Source organism: Gekko japonicus, unplaced genomic scaffold (assembly GCF_001447785.1).
Source record: "Gekko japonicus isolate JY-2015 unplaced genomic scaffold, Gekko_japonicus_V1.1 scaffold223, whole genome shotgun sequence".
In the NCBI taxonomy this organism is placed as follows: Eukaryota; Metazoa; Chordata; class Lepidosauria; order Squamata; family Gekkonidae; genus Gekko; species Gekko japonicus.
Genome location: NW_015175977.1, coordinates 900,388 through 917,251, shown reverse-complemented (window position 1 = coordinate 917,251; position 16,864 = coordinate 900,388). Strand labels below are relative to the sequence as shown.

Genomic DNA, 16,864 nt, shown 5'->3' with positions numbered 1-16,864 from the left:
AGTCTGGCCTGTAAACTGGATCTTGAGTGAGCATAACAGGCCCTTACTGCATGGCCCAATGAGATTCTTCCTGCTACTAACTACCTAACTAATACCTAACTAATGTACTGGAGGATAGGAAGGGCTTCTGTCATGCACTGGAGTTAGACCTCAGTTAAGACAGGGGGAAATGCAGCTGTTATGGTTCCCGGAAACTCTGGGTGTTGTTGTACAGGGAACTATGGTTCCTAGAAGATGCTAGGCCCTACTGCAGCACCTAAAACAGTTGGATTCATTCCATGGCTCACAGAGAACCACATTTGCAATTGCCATCACCCCACCCCACCAAACACACACATACAATAATATAGATAATTAAATACATAACTATCACCTTTTCCCCACCACTGTTGAATCTATATCTGGAGTGGGGAAGGGCTTCCCTCTCTGTCTTTTTGTTCCCTCCTCAGCGTGAGAAACAACAGCTCATGCAAGAGATCAGGCTTGCCACGGTTCCCTGAAGGAAGTTTGTCATGGAAGAAGGGAAGCAAAACCACTGCCACCCCATTGTGGCCAACTTGCATTTTTCTCGAGTGGCTGCCATGGTAGTAGTTTTATTCTCTCTTCTCTGCAGCCCGCTTGCTCTCCCCTTAAAAGTTACCCCAACAGATGAGAGTGCAGAGGCTATAGAAAAGGATAGAGGGTTGTTGAAGAGGATGGGTCCTTTGCTTTTATCTAGGAAGCAACTGGTGGGAGTCTGGGGGGGAAGTAACTTGGGGGGCACCATCAGGTAACAGTGCAATGCCACTTCCAGGGAAAACCTGGAAGGGACATCATGCATCTCTAGAAATCACTGGAAACTTTATGGTAATACCATGGAAGTTTCAGAGATTCCCAGAGAAGACTGACATGACTTTTCTAGAAGTGACATCACATCATTGATTGATGGCGAAATGTTTTACATGATTTTTCTCCTACTGGTGATGGGAGCAGTGGAGGGAAACAAGAGCTGGGGAGGGGAATCGTGGGAAACTGGCAAGCCTTTTTCTTCCTTGGCATGAACCATGCAGCTTACCCATCCTTCAGCTCCTGGCAGCAGCTGTTTTAAGGTGGGGACCACAAGTCCTTTGGGGCAATGTCCTTGTTCACGTTCCCGGAACATGAGGCAGGTGCCACATTGGGAGACAGTGGCCAGAAAAGTCACAGGTGGCATGTCAAAGAGGCACTGATCCCCTCCCAGACCACTGAGTATCACTGACCTAAAACTAACTTTCCTGCTGCTATCAACTTGGTAAGTCAGAGGACAAAGGACCACAAGATCAAAGTTTGGTTGAGTTTTAGTTCTCAAAAACTCTACTTTGGGGGTGTTCTGTGCTTTGCAAGCATTTTCAAAGTTCACAAGAAACAGTTCCAAGTCATCTCCATCAATCTCTTAAAGTCCACTTTGCAAGGGTGGGGGTGGGGGAAGGAGTTGGATGTGCTGCCTCCCCCAGCTCCCTGATGCTCTTGCTCCAATCTCATCCACTGCATACATCAGTCATGTGCATGCTGCCCCTCTCTCTCCTGGAGTTTAAGGTTTCACATTTCAAACTCCATGGCTTTCATCTTTACAGCATGAGCCATGCACCACCGTGGGTCAGCACCCACTTCTGTGCTTTCAGGAGAGCTCTCCATTGGTCTGGTGGGGGCTGCTGCCCCTCATCCCTCTGGCCATCTATCTCAGCTACCTGCTATGCTGCTCCAGCTGCTGTCTGCAACTTTGTTGCACCTCGCCTCAGCTGGCTCCCTCTTGGCAATCATGAGGCTGCTCTCACACGCTGAGTGCTCTTTCTGGCCCGCTCAGCACTCCAAGGTAAATGTATAGGGCTTCCCTCGCCCCCTCTTGCTGGACCAGCGCAGCCTGCTTTTACCCAGGTACATCAGGTCACGACCATACCCTATTCAAACGTCCCTTACAACAAACAAACAAAAAAATCTGCTCACCAATGATATGATATATTTTCCCATCACTTTGTGCTCTGGATAAATGCCAGAGACCATGTCAAATCCTAAACAAGTGTGTAGCCACGATGTCATAAACCCACCCTGGGTCTATGTGTGCTTACATGTAACTGTGTGTTCATGTGCATGTAAAGCGCGTTCCTCTTCTTTGTGCCACCAGTTAAGAATCCAGCCTCCCATTTACCAGTGAACTGGGCAACGCCAGTAAAGGCTGCCTCTGAGCAGGTGCAAAGGACAGAGCTTCCTCATCACTTCAGCTCTTCTCCTGTGCATGCACATTCAAGCATGAGCAAGTGCTTAAGGTGCACAAGGGAGGTCTTTGAATCACAGTTTGCTTTCTTAAACAGGAAAGCTTTATTGCTACAAAGAATGCTAGAGCACAAGGAAAATACTATCAAAATTACACCTGTTACAGATCAAAGGGAAAGAACAGTAAAAACATAATACTAAGCTAAACTTGACAGTACAGTGGATTTAACTCCGACATCCCCCCAAACATCTGTAGAACAAATGCAAATCCATCCCCCCCCACCTGCTCCATGAAGGGGAATACAATTTCCAGCATTTGAACAAAGACTGATGTTGCCAATCTTTTGACACTTCTTGCCTTTGCCTCTCACCCACTCCAGATTGAGGGAACTGTTCCCCATTTGGGAAGGCGAACCCCAATCTCCTAGTCAACTCAGGGTGTACGTCCCATAAATCACAATACGCAGACTATGTTTTACAACAGCTATCCATCCTGCCCTTTCTGGCAAGTGTAGCAAATGGTTATCTCCCTGCAGAAAGCATCTCTGCTCTCTGTAATCTCTTGGTGCATTTTATAGCTCTTCCTCCCTATGAAAACAATTCGTTGTCAGGATCCCAGGGACTCCCTGGTGTGCTTCAAAGCACCTTACATCTCCAGGAACAGCAGGTAATACAATAATTCCTTTAAAACAGGTCTCAAAGGTTGGCAATTTTAAGATGGCCATTTTTGAGTACTAACAATGAATTAAGGAAATAGATGAATAAATATAAATCATGTATGACTTAACATCACAAAAGACTCCAAACGTTTCTCAAACATGCACCAGTATTCAATACACAAAGATAAACAGTATAAAGTATATTGCGATCAGCAAGTAGATCCGGTCCTTAAGACTTGAGACATACAACAAGTTCTTGCTTTATGGACATTTGAAGATCATGTTCTTCAGTCCACTGAAATTGTGAACTTAGAATCTGTGAAGTATTTCTTTTGGGAATGTCCACTAGTAAATGTTAGATATTGCTTTAAAGCTCCAGCCTATTTTCTTGATAACTTCTAGCAATGCCACAACATTTCAGCTTAAGTAGAATAACAGCAATTATGAATTTGAAAAATGTGTTAGCATTAACCTTCCATTTAAACCAAAAACACTACTATTGAACTATGTGGTTGTTTCAAAGAAACTCAGAGTTATCACTTTAAACTTAATTACCAGTGGCAAGCAGTGTTCCCTCTAAGCTGAGTCAGTGTGAGCCAGCTCACAGTTTCTTAGCCTCCGGCTCACACATTTTTGTCTTAGCTCAGGAAGGGATGGCTCAAGAGCACACTAATTTATACAGTAGCCAAATCGCTCGCTCACAACTTTAATGCCAGTAGCTCACAAAGTAGAATTTTTGCTCACAAGACTCCACAGCTTAGAGGGAACATTGGTGGCAAGGCTTGTTCACACAAGGTGTTGGAAATCAGACAAGTCTCCCACTTTACTGCCATGATCTGACAAAGTAAAAGAATGATATCTCTTCATTAAGCTTCCTGGATACCAATGTAATCAGGATGGATGGAAATTAGATTATCTATGGTATACATTTATTTCAGGCTAGAAAATGATACAGCTTGGTTTTTACAAATTTAATAGGAAGCAGCAGCAGGACGTTACATGCCTTTCCTCTTGGGTAGTTGGTAGTTTCATTTATAATCTACCCATCTAACTGTGTGATGTATTAACTGATCTGTTGAACTTTATTGTCCACCCGACTCACTGGGATAGCATAACTCTGATATGCTCCTATTTTTACTTTTTAAAATGATTTATTTAATTATTAATTATTATTATTCTTTAATTTGATTTATCAACCGCCCCCCCCCCAGAGACCGGACTCAGAGTGGTGTACAACGTGGTCATAAGACATCAGATAAAACAAGATTAAAACCAATAGTCCAACAACTGAGCTAAAGATGGTGCTAAAACCCCAATAAGCTCTGCTGTCTCATGGGAGGGCAGGGGACGGGAATGCCAAGATGGAACTGTCGCTATCCTCAACTGAACGCCTGGCAGAACATCTCTGCCTTACAAGCCCTGTGGAACTGCATTAAGTCCCGCAAGGCATGGATGTTATTTGGCAGAGAATTCCAGCTGGTTGGAGCCAGGGTAGAGAAAGCCCTGGCCCTGGTCGAGGAAAGTTGGATATCTCTCAGGCTGGGGACCACCAGTAGGTTTTGATCTACAGAGCATAACACCCTTCTGGGGGTATACCAGGAGAGGTGGTCCTGAAGGTACCAAGACCTTGAACTCCATGGGAAGCCAATGCAGCTCATGCGGCACAGACTGAATATATGCCGTGCACAGTGTCCCCTGAGGACCCGTGCCACTGCATTCTGCACCAGTTGGAGTTTCTTGGTCAGCCCCAAAAGTAGGCCCACATAGTTCCCATGAATTGTTGATATTTTGTATTTCTTCCATGCTAATGAGTTCCTGCTATTTCTTCCATTTATGACTTGCCTCCTGTTAATATAAAAAATGGACTTCTATTTTATTTTACCAACAAATGGACACCCAAGAGATCTGTCAAACTATTTAGATGACTGAGATCTGCTATTCACCCAAGGTCAGTACCAAGACCTTGAACTCCATGGGAAGCCAATGCAGCTCATGCGGCACAGACTGAATATATGCCGTGCGCAGTGTCCCCTGAGGACCCGTGTTGACTGAACCACAGTTGACTGAACCACAGTTGTCACAAATGTATGGGAACGGGGGGGGGGGGGGTTACCCCAAGTTTCTACCTGCTAATGCAGGTAAAGGAGTCTGGATTTTACCTATAGTACCTGAATTGTGTGAGTGCAGGCAAATAAAAATGATTTTTTTCCCTAAAGGTGACTGTCACTTTCATTTTATATAGTTTTTAGTCAATACAGTATGACTTGAGGTCTGTAACTCTAAGAAAACCCATTCAAACATACTTTGCTACCATTCTTACCTGGTACTCTTTTGGCCCAGTTGATCATGTGTACCAGCTCTCTGTCAGCAAGGTTAGTCAACAGTGACATCATAGAAGCTTCATTGAAAGGCCTGCCAGGGTCATATTCTGAATAGACAACGGGTGGCTCAGCATCTAGCAAGGCACTGACCATCTGGTCTGCGGTGAGAGACAGGGCCGGACTATTTTTCTTGGTATGTTTAATCACCAGGGGGCCTGGCCAAAGTGTTGGGCTTCTTGATTCAAGCGCAACGCCTCCAGTCTTGCCATAATGCTCATCTCTTTGCCGCTTGTGTTTCAGCATTCGGCTACCTCTGCGGTCTTTCCGAATCCCTGGAAGAAGAAAAGAGCATCTTAATTCCATCGTCTTTTAATACTATAATATTACTGAAAATTAAGTATGGAAAGGTATCAAGTTCATCTTATCCAACACTCTGCCCTAAGGAAGTACCAGCCATATATTTAAGTACAGGCGATGCATGTAATAAACTTTTACAGAATAATCAGTACCTTGATTATAATGTATTACAAGCAGAGAATACAAATAAAAGAATCATGGCTGGTGTGACTGCACAGGTGGTGTGCAATCTGAGAATTATTATATAACATCCATGGCAACATCACAAAGGATCATGGGACACATCTCTTGTATTGTGATGTTATTCCTGCACCTTTCTTGCAAAAATTGTGTGATCCAGCCTTCTCTTTGCACACATGTGTATAAAGGTGATTTCTTAATTTTTGATTGCAAATATTGAATATATTAGTTTTCTTTTGTGTACCTCAGCACCAAAAAAGACTCACACCACTGCCATAGGATATTACAACCTGGGTCATCATTTACTGATGGGGACGTATATGGGCTACTTTTTAAGCAGGTCCAGCAAGTGTAGATTTGGCGCCAGCCAGCTCTGTCATACAACTTCCTAAATAATGCATTAATTCAAGCCCACAAAAGATCCAGTTTCCCACCAGTAAGTAAATCATGGTCCAATTTACAAGAGGCCAGTCTCATAGTTTTAATAATCTAATCTCCATCAACTGATAACACTGAGCAAAGCAAAATTACATTAGCAAAGAACAACTCTATTTAAATTACTGAGGGTCAAAACAAACACAGTGATTTTATCTGTCAAGTTAAGTAGCACATCCTTCAAGGTGGTTCAGACAAAGCCTACATTCATCACCAGGATCACCTGTAGTGGATAGTGCTGCATCACTGGCAAAAGAGAATCTTATAACCAGGAATGGAATTCATCCTTCTACTGTTCAATATCCATCTGCTTCTCTACTAGAAAGCCTATGGCTTATAACAATGCTGCAGTTCTAAAGGCATTTAAGAAGCAGTTCTCAAACTGTTAGCTCTGGAATGGTCCACATTAAGTTAGTCAGACTGCTCAGGATTTACTGTTTTGAGAATTGCCATGTCACTGGCTTGACATCTGTCTCTGAAGAAGATTAAGCCAGGAATTGATGCCAGGCTTCTGAAATCTGATACAGCCACCTGTTCATCACAACAGTCCATCAAAAACTGCTCAGAGAGTCATTATAGTCTGACAGAGAATAGAGGCTTTGAAGCCAGGATATGTGGCTCAGTTAATTAAAGACAATAACAGTAAACATTATGATGGCCGTGTCTTGGATGAGACAAACTTAATAACTTTTAAAACTTTAGCCTATTCATACTTACTTAGAATCAACTTCCACTTTATTTAGCGGGCCTTACTCCCACGAGAGCCAGTTTGGTGTAGTGATTAAGCGCACGGACTCTAATCTGGGAGAACCAGGTTTGATTCCCCACTCCTCCACTTGCACCTGCTGGATGACCTTGGGCAAGCCATAGTTCTGGCACAGCTGTTCTTGAAAAAGAGCAGTTTCTGTCAGAGCTCTCTCAGCCCCAGCTACCTCACAGGGTGTCTGTTGTGGGGAGGGGAAGGGAAAGGACTTTGTAAGCCGCTCTGATACACCTTTGGGTAGTGAAGGGCGGGGTATAAATCCAATCTCCTCCTCCTCCTCCTCCTCCTCCTCCTCTTCTACATATGGTGGCAACTTTACTTATATTCTGCCCTTCTAGCTATCAAGAATAGTCACAGTAGTTTCTACGGAATATGTAGCATAATCTAGCCCTTAATTTCACAGAAACTGATATAGCACTATTCTACAAAAATCTGCCCAAAAGGCACCAAGAAAGAAAGCAGTCTAAGGTGTCATATTATTTCTTTCTGTTGCATGTCGGTCCCAGGTTGAGAGTCTAGAAATTGTAATATATTCCTGTGGCACAGAGGCAGCAGTGGATGCCAGAGGAGGCTCCACCTAGTGGGTGAGAGGCAGCAGCTGTTCTAGGGCAGGGCAGCTTGCAAGAAGGCAGCAGCAACCCAATGGGCCCAGCAAGAGTGGGGCTGCACCACTTCAGGACAGTCTCCCACCACGCATCAGCTGAAGAAGAAGAGATTGGATTTATACCCCGCCCTTCACTCAGAGTCTCAGAGCGGTTTACAAACTCCTTTCCCTTCCCCTCCCCACAACAGACACCCTGTGAGGTAGGTGGGGCTGAGAGAGCTCTGACACAAACTGTTCTGTCAAGGACAGATCTTGTCAGAACTATGGCTTGCCCAAGGTCATCCAGTAGCTGCAAATGGAGGAGTGGGGAATCAAACCCGGTTCTCCCAGATCAGAGTCCGCGCACTTAACCACTACACCAAACTGAACACAGCAGCAGGGGTAGGAGGTCTGGCAGCCTAGGGCTTTAATGAGGTGGGGCGTGGGGGACAGCAAGGGCCTCTGGCTAGCTCTATACAAACCCAGCTGGGTGGGGCAAGGCAAGGAAGTGGTTATAAGAGAGGAACAAGGCTCAGAGAAGGGTGCTGGACTTGGCCAACATCGGTGAAGCCCCAGAAATAAAAAGGAAGATGTCAGAAGAGACAGGGATTTGAGGAAGGCAAGCTGGCTGGGAAAGGCTGAGTAGGTGCAGAAAAGGAGGAAGTAGGTCCTAAAGGAGGAGCTGTGGCCTGGAGCAAGATAAGGCTACCAGATCTGGGCAGGCCTGAAAGAACTGCCCCAAGGCACAGGCACAAGCTCCATCCCCTGAGGTTCTGAAGGGGCAAAAGCAGGCAGGTGAAGGGAACTGCGCTCATGAGGAAACTTGTGTGGACTTTTGCTGATTCCAATACAGAGACACTTAGGGAGCACAATTGTGTCTGGTGAGTCTCTGCTGCCTATGGAAGTCAGTAATGATGTACTGATGCCTCCAGGTGTGGGGGGATGGGACAATTCCCTTAGAAGAATATAAAACCACAAACCAGGGTAGGATTAGAATTAAAAAACACAAACTAAGGTAGGGCTAAAATAACTAAATAACACAAGATGGCAACACATGTCACCTCAGCATGAATGTTAAATGAGTTTCATGGTTATCTATCCTGCTTTTGACTGACAGTTTCAATGGGATGAAAAAAAGAAAGCCACAGGAAATATCAATACTTGACAGTGGAAATTTCAAACATCCAGCCTATGGCAAGGTAAGCAGCAGTTACCACACAAAAAACAGAACGTTTGGCAAGTTGGGGTGATGGCTCCACACCGGGAAAATAATGCAATCTTTCCCCAAGCCAGCAAATCTTCACTTGAATTCTTCAGTCACCAAAGTGACAAGCACTGGAAGATCACAGCAGCAAGAAGATAGGGGAGACTGGATTGAAAGCAGAGGGGAGGGGAATGTAATTTTGCCCCATGCTGTCCTCCCAGTCTAACACAGTCCTATGCAAAGTTACCCCAGTATAAACCCCCTGAAACTAATGGGCTTGGACTAGACTGGATTGTTCATTAAGATGGAGCCACAATGGCGTGGTAATAATAATGTAAAGACACTCATGAAGTTATAAGGTAAAATATTATACAGTAAAATTTCAATATAGTACTGTATCAGCGTCTACAAAAACCAAATGCTACATTACACTAGATATTCTGTAGAAACTACCATGGCTGCGGTCACACGGAGCATTAGCCACGCTACAGAGATGGAAGATAGGCGGATTTTCCGGGCGCGATCAAACCGCAACATCTGGGAAGCGTAGAGCTCCCATGGCGAACCCGAGGCTTACCGCCGAAGATGCGCCGTAAAAAACTAGTACCTTTTCCAGAAACCACGGGGCAAGGGCAGGCATCTGATCACGTTTCCGGTGGTAGCTCGTGGCATCCGGCTCCCGCCCATGTCCCGTCGCAAAAGGGTTTTTTCCCCCAAGTCTCCACGGGATGCGCACAGGGACCCAACAGCACATGCGCACACTTCGGTTAAAAAAAACACAACCCCCACCGCGCCGCTTCTTTGCCGCACTGCAGGATTTACGTATGATCGGTACCTCCCCCTGAACCATGGGATGTCGGCAGGACGTTTGATCCGGCGGCCGCGTGGTTGTTCGCTCCAGGGCAAACAGCCACGCCTCCCCCCCACGATATCCGCCCCGTGTGACCGGGGCCCATGAGTATTTTTGATAAGTAGAAAGGCAGAAAATAAGTAAGGTTGCCATTATATGAACATGTGCCTGGGAGTTAGACCCACTGAACAAAGTGGAAGTCAGAAATTCTGATGTTAAACTGTGAAAATCTATCATCCACAGGAATGTTTTTTTGCTCCTGCTAATATATTTTTTAAACTTTATAAATGATTCAATGCTCAACAGTATATAAAAGCTCTACTGTCGGCAATGTATCCTATGTTCTCATGGTTACTAATGGAGAAGGTCACTCACAGAAGGTGTGTGGTGTTTTGCTATGTAAATATTTTGTGTGTTTTATTTCTGTGATTAAAATGTGGGTTTTATATTTATGTTGCTGTGGGTTTTATATGTAGGCCTCTTGAGTAAGAAAGAAGGGAGCTGGATGGTGATTGAAATGTGTTATGATTAGATGATAGCTGTACCTTAGGGGGTGGAGTTGACTGGTTTGTAGAGGGAGTGTTGTTTCAGTATGTGTGAGGGAAGAGAGATGAGTGGGTGAAGAGTGTGAGAGAAATCTGTATTCTGTGTGGAAGGTATTACCCTAAGTGGCAAATGAGGAACCTAATATCCTGTCTCCTGCTCTTCAAGGCAGCCCGCCAAGAATTGTAGTTTTTTGTCCATGTGGGTCCCACAGCCTATGATATATTTTTTGAAGGTGTAAGAGAATGCGGGAAGTCAGCAAATACTTCAACAGCTAACATCTCATACTGGTCTTTTCTTGGCTCCAACCCAATGCAAGTTAGGATTTAAGTTTCTTCCTAGCAAAAAGAGGTCATGAATCAAGAAAGAATACTTCCCACTTTTAAAAATATATTTATCTCTATCTGTCTCTCCACTGTTGTCTTCCACCAGTGGGGGAAGACTTTTTTTATTTCGTTTGATGTACCCCCAGTAACTCTTACTGGCCCTCCTCCCTGGTTGTGTTGTATCTGTATCTCAATGTTTTTACTGAATTGTTTAAATATTTTATATATAAGTTTTCTTTTAATATATACCTTATTATTTTAATGTTTTGAAGGAAAATAAGGAAAGAAAGAAAATTAGATTTGTTTTGAATGGTTATGTAATTAAAACAGATTTCCTGCTCCTGAACCTTTAAGTGAAAACAATCAAGAAGAACGTATATTACAGCTTTAATCTCCACTGGGAATGCTTTCCCCTAAAAAGATTCTACCGGCTTCTTAAACTAAAACCAGTTCAGCTTAAAGTAAACATTTTAACCAAGATTACATAAACAGTCTTCTCAAAAGCTATGAGTAAGTAGTGTCTCTCTTCTTCAGTTAGGGAAGGACATTATGGGAATTACACTTCGATGGCATGCATCTCCCATCATATTTGGAGCCGTTGTCTTGTTAATGCCCTTTGAAAACCAGCTGTCTTCTAAATGGTACAAATAGTTTGATCTGATCATGTTCCTCATTTGCTCAAAAGAAAGATGCTTCCTGTAGGAACCTTGCATCAACACAACATCTTTTGCACACTTTCCAAAACAAGTTTCAAATATGTTGTCGAAGGCTTTCACGGCCAGAGTTCATTAGTTGCTGTAGATTTGAAACTTTAGTTGCTGTAGATTTTCTGGGTTGTGTGGCCGTGGTCTTGGCATTGTAGAACCTGACGTTTCGCCAGTAGTGAGGATGCCAGTCACAGCTACTGGCGAAACGTCAAGTTCTACAATGCCAAGACCACGGCCACACAACCCAGAAAATCTACAGCAACTAAAGTTTCAAATACTTACAAATTTAGTAGAAAATTCTTACAAGATAATTTTTTACATGGCTACATCAGAGAAAAAGATTAATTTATCCATTCTACTTGACTTGCATCAACAGCTGGAAACATCCTGGCCCACTGAAAAGAAGATTTTTAAAGCTGTAGATGCAACATGGCTCATAAGATTTATAGGAATTTTTGTTCTAGTGCTTCACTTATCCCATAGAAGGAAAAGAAGAGATCATTATTAACTCTTTTGAACTAAAAGGGAGTGACAGTGCTTTTCTCTGGAAAAAAGTAAATGCTTTCCCTCCTTTTTATCACATTTTATCCTGAGTTCCAGATATCAAAGAAGAAAAAAGAAATAGAACAAGAGTAACACACAAGACACAAATTCCTAAGGAGGGGGGCTACTAAACTGCCATTTAAATGAGTCACCTAGATTCTAATGCAACCAAATTCTTAAGATGAAGTTTTAATCTCACAGGTTGCCACATGAAATAAATAGGGAGACATGCACATCATGCCGCATCTCATGGGTGAAAACAGGACCTACTTGTGATAGCTCTATAAAGAAGTGGGCAACCATGTGGCAAATGGAAGTTCAACGTGGGTAACTGTAAGGTGGTGCATACAAAAATTCCTGATTTTAAATATACGCTCATGGAGTTTGACCTGGCCGAGACTAAGACTGAAAGAGATCTTTGGGTATTAGTGGAAACTTTGATGAAAATATCAAGCCATTGTGCAGCAGTAGTGGGAGGGGGGGGGGGGTGGGAGAGAAGCAAACTTCATGCTAGGAATTATTAGGAAAGGGACTGAAAATGGACAGTATTGTAATGCCCTTGTATAAAGCTATGGTGCAACCTTATTTGGAAAACCGTGTGCTTCTGGTCACCGTATCAACGAAAAAAATATTTCAGAGCTGGAGGGCGACAAAAATGATTAGGCGGTTGAAGCACTTTTCTTATGAGGAAAGGCTGGAGCAACTAGGATTTTTCAGTCTAGAAAAATGACAGCTAGGAGGAGACATAACAGAGGTTTATAAGATTTTGCACGAGATAGAGATGGTAGATAATGGGAGCTCTTTTACTCCTTCTCCCATAGTACTAAAATTTGGACACTGAATGAAATTGTTAGGAAGTAGATTCAAGATGAACAAAGGAAATACTTATTTACTTGACGAATAATTAAACGGTGTAATTTGATGCCAGTGAATGTAGGGATGACTACAAGCATAGAGAGGTTTAAAAGTCCACTAGACAGATTCATGGAGATGTCCATCAATGACTAGCCATGGTGACTGAAGGGAGCCTCCATATACAGAAGCAGCAAACCTCTGAATACCAGCACTGGGAGGGAGCAGCAGGGGAGGACCTCCGCCTCTCTACCCTGTTTGGCCCTCCAGAGCAACTGGTTGGGCCACCCTGTGAAACAGTATGCTGAACTAGAAGGACCAGTGGTGTGAGCATGCTCTACTTATGTTTTTAAGAAAGGATCACTTTGTGAGCACCACTCCTCCACTATGACACAATATTGAACGCTGTACTCTACTTTCTTATATGCTGTATTCATTTAATCTCCTGTAGACTGCCAGGCACTGTTCTTTTTAATAAAACTCTGTTGGTCTTAAAGGGGTCACTGGCCTCAAACTTTGTTCTGCTGCTTCAGACCAACACTGCTACCCATCTGAATCTGTTCCTTTTTAACTATGTCATTTCAGTTAACTATACACTGTATTAGGAAAAAAACAGTAGTAGATACTTCTTCCATCAGAGTGAAGCTCCTTACACTGATAGAGGTTCCTTGTGTCAAATAAATATTCCACCATTAGTGGAATCAGGGGTCGTTTCGTAGAAAAAGAGCTAGGGGAACTCATTAGCATAACTCATTAGCATATGTCACACTCCCTGACATCAGAGGCCCGGCAGTGGACCTGTAAGGCCGGAGGGAGTGCGAGGAAGCCCCGCCAAGGCCCTCTCTGGCCCCAGGCAGGCATGGGTGGGGAGAGGCAGGGAGGAAGCAACTTACCCTCCCTCTTTTCCTGCCTCCTCCTGGCTGAATGAGGGCTGGAAGCGGGGCGGCCGGAAGCAGGGGGCGGGGCTTCGTTGTGTGCCCCGCCCCCCGCACCTCACCCGGGGGAACTGCGATTCCCCTGCGTTCCCCCCCGAAATGACCTCTGAGTGGAATGGAATCTTTGGTGCCATCCTGTTATCAATTACCCACTCTGGGACAACAACCATATATTTTTGTATTATTTAACTGGAAAAATGTCTCACTTTTATTTTGCTCAAGACCACAATGGTACTCTTCTGCAACATAAACACAAACAAGGTATCCCTTCAAAACCTTGTGTGCCTGTTCCTTCCACTAAAGATTCACCACCTCTGCATCTCATCGCTGAGACATTTTCTGCACCTCGGTGTTGCCACTGTTTTCCTGGTGAGTTGAATCCCCAGCTGATGCTCTGACTTTGCGGCACCCACAAAAGAGCATTTATTGGGGGAAATTTTTTATTGAATTTATTGAATTTTATTGAATTTCCACACTTCCTTTAAAAGGGGGTTGTACAACTGTGTTATCATGTACTTTGTCAGTGACAGAACCTCATCTTTTTTTTTTTTTGCACATGTGCAGTACTATTATAACATTATAACATTGTTTTTTAAAAGGCTGGATGTATCCTGAGGAACAGCTTGGTTGCCGCCATGGCCGGCGATCATCGAATTCATAACAATGTTATTCAATAATTAGGAAGCAAGCTAAATGTGTTGTCAGTGACAGAACCTCATAACGTTGTTTTTAAAAGGGTGGATGTATCGTGGGGAGCAGCGTGGTTGCCGCCATTTCAAAGGTCCCCTGCTCCTCTTTAGTCACCAACTAAGGAAATGGACAGCAAAGATTCCCACAAAATCCTAATGAAAATAGTACTCTGTTTGCAGTCGTCAAACTGAATACACCAATTCATAAGAGTGTTATTCAATAATTTTGAAGTACACTAAATGGAAACACTGCATATGTTGAGTTTCCATGATTATCACATCAATTGAATAATTTCATTATGTTCAGATGTTTAAAAGACTGAATTGTCAATAAAAACACACTGGCAACTATGGGGGGGGGGACACTTAAAAACTATGAGTTAATACCTGAAGGGAAAAAAATTGTGGGAAAAGTGGATTTTGGGGCAATAAATTCAGAGCGACTCCTGGCCAAAAATTGTGCAGACAGTCTTACAAACATCAATGATTTAAGAATGCTGATGAGGTGGTTTGCACACGTGTGGAAATGGTCTCAGTTTCCTATCCCATCTACAAATTCATCTCCATATGATCCTTTTTGTTTCCATCTTCCACTCCTAATGACTAACTGCTCTTTTCATTGGAATGTTATTTCACTTATCCTGTACTTATTTAGAAGCAGTCTAAGGAACAAATTTGAACTCATTTTCTATCTTAGCTTTTTCTCCCCTCACGCTTATGTTACACTCCCACCCCAGTAATACTCCTTTTAGTTTTCATGTTTTTTTAAAAATTCCATATTTAGATAAACCAGTTTTGCACTGTCCTTACCATCATTTTTTAATGTAAGAATGGTCTGCTATTATATTTCTGCTATAACTTTGTTTATTAAAAAGCCAGGTCATCCACATCTGTGTTTTATTTCACCCCTCCTTCCATGGATCTCTTTAAGGCTGCTTTACCTATCTCAGTTCGTCTACACAGCAATAATCTCTAGGGGATGAATCCAATGGTCACTTTTGACCAGTGGAAGATGTTTATGTATTATTCTTGTTCTGGTGTAAAAAATGACCTTTGGATTCAACCTTATGAGTTTATTGGATCTAAAATCAAGACCACCCATACTTGTAGCTAGGGGTCATTTCCTGCAGGAGCGCACAGGAGCGGAGCTCCAGCAGTAAAGAGCCCAGGAGGCTGGCACATGCAACAAGCCCCACCCCTTGCTCCCAGCAGCCCTCAGTCAGAGCAAGAAGCAGCCAGGTAAGTTGCAGAGCCCACCCCCCCGGCCCCCGGTCCAAAACAGTCCAGTGGCACCTTTAAGACCAAATTTTATTCAGGTACAAACTCTCCCTCCGCTGTGAGGACAGATCTGCACGTCCCCCCCCCAATAGCTAGCAATCTAGAACAGTCCAGTGGAGCCTGAGCGGTGGGTGTTGCCTTCTGACACACTTCCGGTGATGTCAGGGGGTGTGGCATATGCAAATAAGTTATGCTAATGAGTTGTGCTAATGTGCTCCTGCACCTCTTTTTCTACAAAATGACCCTTGCTTGTAGCCCTCTCAGTGACTGAGTCTGAGATTGAACAACTATTGCTATAAATAACTAAATGGGCCTAATAGATAACCCTGCCAAAAGGCAAAAATTGTGGTGCTTAAAAAGAAGGGTGACTGTTTAATCAACCATGCAATACTTTCATGAGACATAAAAAGTTATAATAAAATAAAATATAATAAAAAGCACTGGACTGGATAGCCCAGGATAGCCAGATCTCATCAGACCACAGAAGCTAATCAGGGTTAGCCTTAGTTAGTACTTGGATGGCAGATCACCAAAGAAATTTAGAGCTGCTACACAGAGGCTGTTAATGGCAAACCATCTCTGCTCATGAGGTTACCGTAAATTGGCTCTGACTTGATGACAAAAATAAGTAAAAAGTAAACACAACAAATTATTTTAAGATATACCGAACTTTTACAATTTATCCAAGAATGGATCTTTGAACGTTATTGAGAATCTTCTCTTCCCTACCTCCCAACTGTAAAATCTAAAGACACCCTGTGTGCCACTATTTTGACTTTACATAACGGGGTGGAGCCTACCCCTGTCCTACCACTCCACTAAGCAAAGTCTGAAGCCTTGCTTTTGCTTAAGAAGGCTTCCACTGGAAGGAGAACCACTTAGGTAGGAGAAAGGCTTCTAAAGCTGGAGGAAGGCTTCTTAGAGGGTAGTTGGATCCACCCCACTATTTGTGCTCCTCCAGCTCCACCATTTCCTTATGGCTTTCCCCATTTTTCTTAACATTAAAATCTCCAAGGCTGTGGCCATATCACTTCTGCGTTCTGGACAATGGCTACCACAAAGTGATAAATAGCTTTTGACCTGTTGTATGATAGTGATAGCAGCATCAGCATCTATGCACATTGCTCAAAACCTTTGGTCAGCATAGTGCATAAAGCTTCATGTTAAAGAGAACTTCAATAATTTAAGAAGATGATTTCACAATTTTGTTAAATAACTGAAAGGTGTTTTGTTGTTGTTGCTTTTTTAAAAAAATTCCTAATGCAGACAATGACGGAGAAATGTAACAAACTTTGCAGAAAAACTGTGATAAGAGGTGAAGGGAATTAAATAATGAAGAAAAGTATCCAATAGATTGTTCTGTACTGAAGACAGATCATAAAAGAGAAAATTGCATCATGGAAAAAAACC

The 16,864-nt window shown here is 43.1% G+C and overlaps 1 protein-coding gene across 1 annotated transcript in view; it reads right to left on the bottom strand.

Annotated features, from left to right (window-relative positions):
• Window positions 1-16,864, bottom strand: part of ESR1 (estrogen receptor 1) — a 271,465-nt gene that overhangs the window by 57,661 nt on the left and 196,940 nt on the right. The window contains exon 5 of the mRNA XM_015426166.1: window positions 5,209-5,541. Coding sequence (XP_015281652.1) covers window positions 5,209-5,541 — 333 coding nt within the window. The remainder of the gene's footprint in view (window positions 1-5,208; window positions 5,542-16,864) is intronic.